At 41.0% G+C, this 7085-nt stretch overlaps 1 protein-coding gene across 1 annotated transcript in view; it reads right to left on the bottom strand.

Moving 5' to 3' along the window:
* Positions 1-7085, bottom strand: part of Thoc1 (THO complex 1) — a 51921-nt gene that overhangs the window by 2107 nt on the left and 42729 nt on the right. The window contains exons 12-18 of the mRNA XM_005372427.3: positions 5175-5275; positions 3192-3258; positions 2946-2996; positions 2787-2857; positions 2392-2487; positions 1884-1949; positions 1371-1454 (exon numbers count right to left, since the gene is read on the bottom strand). Coding sequence (XP_005372484.2) covers positions 1371-1454; positions 1884-1949; positions 2392-2487; positions 2787-2857; positions 2946-2996; positions 3192-3258; positions 5175-5275 — 536 coding nt within the window. The remainder of the gene's footprint in view (positions 1-1370; positions 1455-1883; positions 1950-2391; positions 2488-2786; positions 2858-2945; positions 2997-3191; positions 3259-5174; positions 5276-7085) is intronic.

Raw genomic sequence — 7085 nt, 5'->3', positions numbered from 1 at the left:
TCTTAAAGACAGACACATCCAAAAGAGTAAAACAGATTCTGTGTAGGGTTTGTTAGGATTTTTGTCCACCCTGCAATCCCCAAATGCACAGCTCTGCAATCTGGTTCATTTAGTGCTCTCTTATTAACTGTGGGATATACACACTCAATTCAAGCATAAGAAAGATTTTAGCACAAGATCAGACTGGTGCATATTTTACTTTATTTTACTGATAGGATTTTACTCTGTTAAAACAGACTAAGCTCAAACTCAATCCTCCTGCTTCAGCTTCCTGAGTACTGGGATTATTAGCTATGTGCTACCATTCCTACCGTGCATGTGTGTGTATTTAGTTTTTAGACAGGGTCTTTGTAGACCAGGCTGGCCTCAATCTCACCTGCCTCTCTGCCTTGTGGGTGCTGGGTACTATGTGTATGGGTGTTTTGCCTGCATGACTGTCTGTGTATCATATGCATGCAGTGCCAAAGACAGCCAGAAGATGTCATGTCAAATCCTCTGGAACTGGAGTTAAAGATGGCTGTTAGCCACCATGTGGGTACTGGGACTCAAACCTGGGTCCTCTGGAAGAACAGCAGTCAGCACTCTTAAACCTCTGAGTTATTTTCCCAGCCTATATATGTATATTTTAAAGATCACTCTCTGGTGCACGGAGAATAGAACACACATTAGTTAGGAGATTGGAACACAGGGCCAAAACTAACCACTTATATCATGTGCTAACGACATGACTCAAAATGAACCATTTAACCTTTAGAATTAGCCTGTGAGATGAGTGGCTACTACTTAGCAAATGAGAAAAGGGACACAGGGAGTATTTTGTTAGAACTAGATACCTGGCCATAAAGTGGCACAGGGGGTGGGAACCTACACATTCTGACAAGAGGGGCTTTGCCTTTAAATCACAACTCCAAAAAAAACACCTACTTAAAAACTGTTGTCCCATGGGACACTTTAGATAAAAGATGGTGAGTCTTAAAAATTACCCCAAAAGTTTAAGCTAAGGCAGCAGATGTGGAGGCAGGTGGATGGAACAGCAAGTTAAAAGGCCCGCGAGTGGCTCCACGGATGTCACAACAGGTCTACTGCAGAGAAGAGCCCTGAGGAGCTACTTGAGTGGAATGGCGGGGAGCATAGCCCGAGCGGTTGGGCTGAGCGGGTGAGACAGCGAGGACAGGAACTAAACCGGCAGGAGGTGACAGGGAGGTGTGGGGTGAGAGTCTTCAACTTGAAACAGTGATGTGAACCTGTGTACATAAACTCTCCCAATAGCACCACTCTGCTGACTTCATACACTTAAATAGCATACAAAGGATTCCCAAGAAACATGCTGAAAACCATGTTTTAACAATGTTCATCAGAACATTACTTACTTATATTCACTTTCAACCATATTTTCAGGATCTGCTTGTTCAATGGCTTCTTCAAAGAACTCCTCCAAAGTTGGCATGTATTCTCTGGTCATTAAAGAAAACAGTGAGCTTCATCTGTAATACTCTAAAATGGCGGTAATATAAATTTTAACAGTATCCATAAGTGCTAATTACAGCTAGGACCTAAATGCAGGAATTCTTTAAGGGGAAAGACTGAAAACTTATTCTAAAATGGAACCATAAAGAAGGTATAGGCTGCAAAACTATTCAGCTCATAGTTCGGCCACTGTTATTGTTACTCTTTCGATGTTGAGTTTCCATTTTTTTTCCTTGTTGAAACTTCTTCTCACTTGCTAAAATTTTATCAGCATTCCTAGGTTTTAAGCCAAACCATATTTTGCTAGGCCCAATGTCAACCAACCACAATAACCTTTTAGCTTTGATCTCAGCTAAGAAACAGTTCTATTTTACTTTACTGAACATTGAGAAGACTAACAAAAGTTTTACACTTGCCTTGTCTCTGATTTACAGGCTTCCATATTATCAGGACAGAGGTTCCAAAGCCTTGTTAGCTCTTCACTACAAGATAAGGCAGACATAGTTTCATATGGATGGCATCCTTAGTATGTTATAAAACTGTATATTATAACATAAGTAGCAGGTTTGGGGTGATGACAGTAATTTTCTATGTAAGTATATATTTAGTGAAAATCTCAAATCATTTTTCAGAATCTATTTAGTCGTAATAAAAAAATGGGTAATTTACTGGAAAGGTTTAGTAACTAGAAGTTGAGCCGCAGTGGCCTAAGCAGTTGTACTACCCATGACAAGCACTTTGGAAGCGGGAGAAAAAAGGATGGCTTCAGTGGTTGCATGAATTTGGTCACTGGAGAGTTTATGTCTCTTTGGTTGTGAGTCTATCCTTTAATGGCTGAGCCATCTCTTCAGCCCACCTGGAGAGTTCTTAGAGTAATTTCAAAATATAAAAATAGCAAGAACTTAGGAAGATGAATGGACATACTTGCCAATCAGGATTTTCTTGTTGGGCCCTTTGCCTAAGAAGTCCTCTGGGGCTGCTCTCTTCCGCGCCACTCTTGTGGGCTTGGTGTCTGATGCTCTGTGAACAAATGAACGAACACATTCTGTGGACAGTAAGTGGACATCAGAAATGGGGGAGTGTATCTGTGGTAAGCACTTGCCTAATGTGCACAAGCCCAGCAAAACAAATACAATTATTGGTTTTGCACTGAATATGAAAGCTTCATAGTATGACAAAACACTCATCAGACAGAAGACAAAAATACCACATTATAGGGCAAAAGACAACATTTTCAACAACACCAACTTACTCTGAGAACTTAACTATATCAAGCTGTACTTTGAAATGTCTTTTTCATATTTCTTGTATCTATTTACCTTTCTTTCACAAAACTTGGGCAGCCTTCATTTTTCCATGAGTTCCAATTTTCTTCAGTATTTAATATATGCTAGGATAAACAAAAGGCATTACATCTGCATAAAAGAATATTTTAGAATTATGTTTGGTACTAAGAAAACCAGTGATCAAATACATACCTCTACCATCTTTGAAAATCTTTCTCCATCGGGTGGGTTTTCAGATAGCAGCTGTGATTAGAAAGAATATACTAAGCTTTCAACAACTTTCTGCATCATAGGATGGTTTGTAGGCAGAGAACCAAGAAGTGCTTGTGATCTTGTACCTGAGCTTAACTTTATCCTTATTTTCCTATTTGGGGCTGAAACAAAGAAAATTCTAAATTTCCATTTTTCAATCATGGGTTTGTTGCATGTTGGACTTACTTGGTAGACTGATTTTGTAGTATCTTCAATCCAGAGTGATTGCTCATCAGTTAAAACATAGTTTGAACTAGGGAAAGAGAACATGTGCATGCATGAGTTACAGCATATATGTTCATGCTGAGATTTATTTATGGCACCAAAAATTAACCATATATCAAAAAATTACCAAGAAACATTACAAATGTGAAGAGTATGAGAAAATTCTTCCACTTAATCTTGTCAAGGGTTAGACTTGAATTTGTGAAAGTATAAAGGCAAATAAAACATTCGACTAACTGATCTGACTACAGTAATAAATATTTCCTAAATTTAATGAGATAAAAATCTGAGAAAACATTAACACATAATACTCTACAAATAGGCATGCTTTTTGTTTGTTTGTTTTTTTCAAGACAGGGTTTCTCTGTGTAAAGGTTCTGACTGTCTTGGAACTCACTCTGTAGACCAGGCTGGCCTTGAACTCACAGACCCACCTGTCTCTGCCACCACCGCCCAGTGCATATTTTCTTTAAAACATATTTTAAATACAAACCCTAGAAAAGGTTACTGCTCCAAAGCTATCAACAAATATAGCTAGATTGTCATCTGCCGGGATTTTACCACTGGCTCAGAATCTGCAGTATATATTAAAGAGAGTACAGTAACTGCCGAGTGGTGGCAGTAGTGGCACGCTTTTAATCCCAGCATTTGGGAGGCAGAGGCAGAGGCAGGCGGATCTCTGTGAGTTCGGGGCCAGCCTGGTCTACAAGAGCTAGTTCCAGGACAGGCTCCAAAGCTACAAAGAAACCCTGTCTTGAAAAACAAAAAACAACAAAACAAAACAAAACAGAGTACAGTAACTTAGTGACTTTCCCAGAGCTCAAAGCTTGAATTTAAATGTAGGTCTAATTTCAAGCCCTTGATCTTTCTACATCACAGGACACTAAACTTTTAACACAGAACAAGAAATTATATTTTGAGTGGGTATTGTGCAATTCTGAAGGAGCTGCAGTAGGTGCTGACACTGGAATATGGATCCAGCAGACAAGAAGACAATGTCCTTTACACAACTCATACTGCAGATTTGTATAAAAGCAACGGAGTTCTAGCTTTAGTTATGCACAGTACAAGAAGAATGGTATGCTTTTGGTGGAGGGGTTTAGACACAGAGATCCAGATGAGATATGAAAACCTAAAAGAAGAGAACTGTGTGGGTGAAGGGGCTGTCAGGGCAGAGGTCTACTCTGGGTCTTGTTCCTCAGGTGCCTTCACTTTGGTCTTGGAGAAAGGGTATTTTACTGAGACCTGGTACTTTGTCCTGTCCACATCTGTATTGCTGGGATTACATGGTGTGTCCCACGGCTGGTTATTTCTGCAGGCGCTGGAGAATGACCTTTTCTCATGCTTGTGCCATAATCATTTCACCAACTAAGCTATGCTATCTCCCAGTGCCCAGAGCTCATCTTTGTTTCAAGATTTTCTTTGCTTCTTCCAGTTCTAATATCCCAGATGGCTTATACTTTGTGAGAGTATTATTTTTTTAGTTCACAATTTTAGCATGAGACAAATGCCTGGGTGAGGTGATGGAGACTGCCATGCCTGGTACTTGGTAGGAGACATACACTAGTAGATGCATATTTTGACACTTTTCCTAAAACAAATACCCTACATCTCAAAGTTCCTAACTGGCTGGCTGCTTGCTGCAGTAGAAACTCTTGAGGCATGTAGCCCCGAGTCGCACAGTGGGTCTAAGTCAGTGAAGTGGCTGTGGGTGGAAGCTGATGCTGTGTGACTTTGACAACCTGAATTCCATACCCAGATCCCAGGGTGGGAAGAGACGTGACTTCTGAAAGCTGGCCTCCGACCTCCACCAGTGCATGGCATATGCAATAATAATTTTTAATAAAAACTGTATGTACTTTATGGGTCTAAAACATGAGGAATTGTATGCAAGGTCTTTCCGTTGTCACTGTTTATAAGTCACTTAATTACACATTAACTTACCTTTTGAATTTGACCTGTCCCTTGAGATATTGAAATAAAATGAGGTACTGCAACAGGATGTGTCGCCGAAAGTTACTGTCACTCAGTTGTAAATCCATCAACTACTCAAAATATAAGCACATATACAAACAATACATTAAAATCGGTATGACTAAAAGTACAAATTATACAATTGTAAAAATGGAAGATTCTGTTTCAAATAAAAATATCTGATGTGAGCTCACTTCCTGCACAAGCCCAAGAACAGAACAGCAATGGTTGTATTTTTACACCTTGGCCATTTCATGCTATGTTGGTGAATAAAAAATAAGCTCTTTGGTCCTGACACCAGGACAACATGAGGCAGAGATGAAAGGATGTGAAAGAGTGCCTAACATTTTCCTACCTGCCAAGAGCAATGGCCACAGGAAGGTTCCATTGCAAGGAACACCACTCGTTTTGGAGCCCTGCAAAGTGTCTGCATCAGAGGTGGGGCTGAATCATGGAGCAGAAATTAGAAGGGGGAGGAGTTATTTCTGTAAACTATTTCTGGGCCTTTCCTCTTTAGACCGTAGAGAACACTGCGCCGTGACTGCATTACAGAACAAAGATGGGCTGGAGAGCATTAACCAGGATGCTCTCTCTCCAGCACTCCTACCACCCAGCGGCTTCTACTGGGAGAGAGACTAGTGGCGAGAAGAAGGCTCTGATGCCCCCAGAGTCAGATGAAGCATGATAAATAAAGTTGAAGGTCAGAACAGCCAGCCACAGTCCAAAATGGTGATCCTGCCTCCAGGAATATCAGAATGAGACTGAGAGCTGTCTTCTCCCATCTTACATTCCTCTCTAGTTCTGGGATTAAGGGCATGCACCTCCTGCTTTCTATGCTTTTCTATGGCAAGCTAGTGTGGCTACCGGGATTAAAGGTGTGTGTTATTGCTGCTTGGTCTGTAAGGTTGTTTTACTTTTCTGATCCTCAGGCAAGCTTTATTTATTAAAGTACAAATGGAGTGCAATACAACCAAGGATAGCTGAAGACTTTCCATACTTTTATCAGTTCTGTCTTTTTTCTGACCTAGAGAAACCACTACCTTATTCTAAATGAATGTTCAGACAACCCTAGTGACTGGCTTCACATTCAGTGTTCGAACTTCTATTGGCTCAGCTTCACCAGGGATGTTTCTAAGATAGCCTGCCACAACTACATTGTTCCACCTATCTTCCCTCACACTGCTGGCGCATGGGAGTGGCACACCAGTAGTCTCCCTCTCCTCTAGACCCCAACTGACTTGACTGGCATTGCAAAAGCTCTGCACTTCAACCCCACTGACAGACATGTCCCTCTACTTTGGTGTTTGTTGCATGGCCACAAGTTAGGTTGGCAGTGACCACCCAGTCGTTACAGCTCTGGAGTCTTCCTCTCCCAGTCCTGTCTAAGAAGAACAATGCTAACTCCTATTCCTTCAGGGCTCACTCTGAGCTGCTACCAGTGTGGCTAATACTTCAGTCTTGTTGAGATAGTTCCTTGAACTCTCTGTTCTCTGCTCATCTGTAATCCCACCCTGTTTTTCTTTTCTTTGTTTGTTTTTCGAGACAGGATCTCTCCATCTCTCTTTGGCTGTCCTGGAACTAGCTCTGTAGACCAGTCTGGCCTCGAACTCACAGAGATCTGCCTGCCTCTGCCTCCCGAGTGCTGGGATTAAAGGTGTGCTCCACTCCGCCTGGTCCCACCCTGTTTTTATTATAATAATTATGGTTTAGTTGTCAGGAAAATTTTTCCTTAAAGCTTTGTGGGCTAGGAAGTATATTATGAGTATTATGTGGGTACTTACATAAGCATTCACAATGTGTGCTAGGAGTATATTATGAGTATTATGTGGTACTTACAAAAGCATTCACAATGTGGGCTAGGAAGTATATTATGAGTATTAT

The sequence above is a fragment of the Microtus ochrogaster genome, chromosome 18, assembly GCF_000317375.1.
Source record: "Microtus ochrogaster isolate Prairie Vole_2 chromosome 18, MicOch1.0, whole genome shotgun sequence".
Taxonomy (NCBI): Eukaryota; Metazoa; Chordata; class Mammalia; order Rodentia; family Cricetidae; genus Microtus; species Microtus ochrogaster.
The sequence above is the reverse complement of the archived record's forward strand: the minus strand, read 5'-3'. Positions and strand labels throughout refer to the sequence as shown.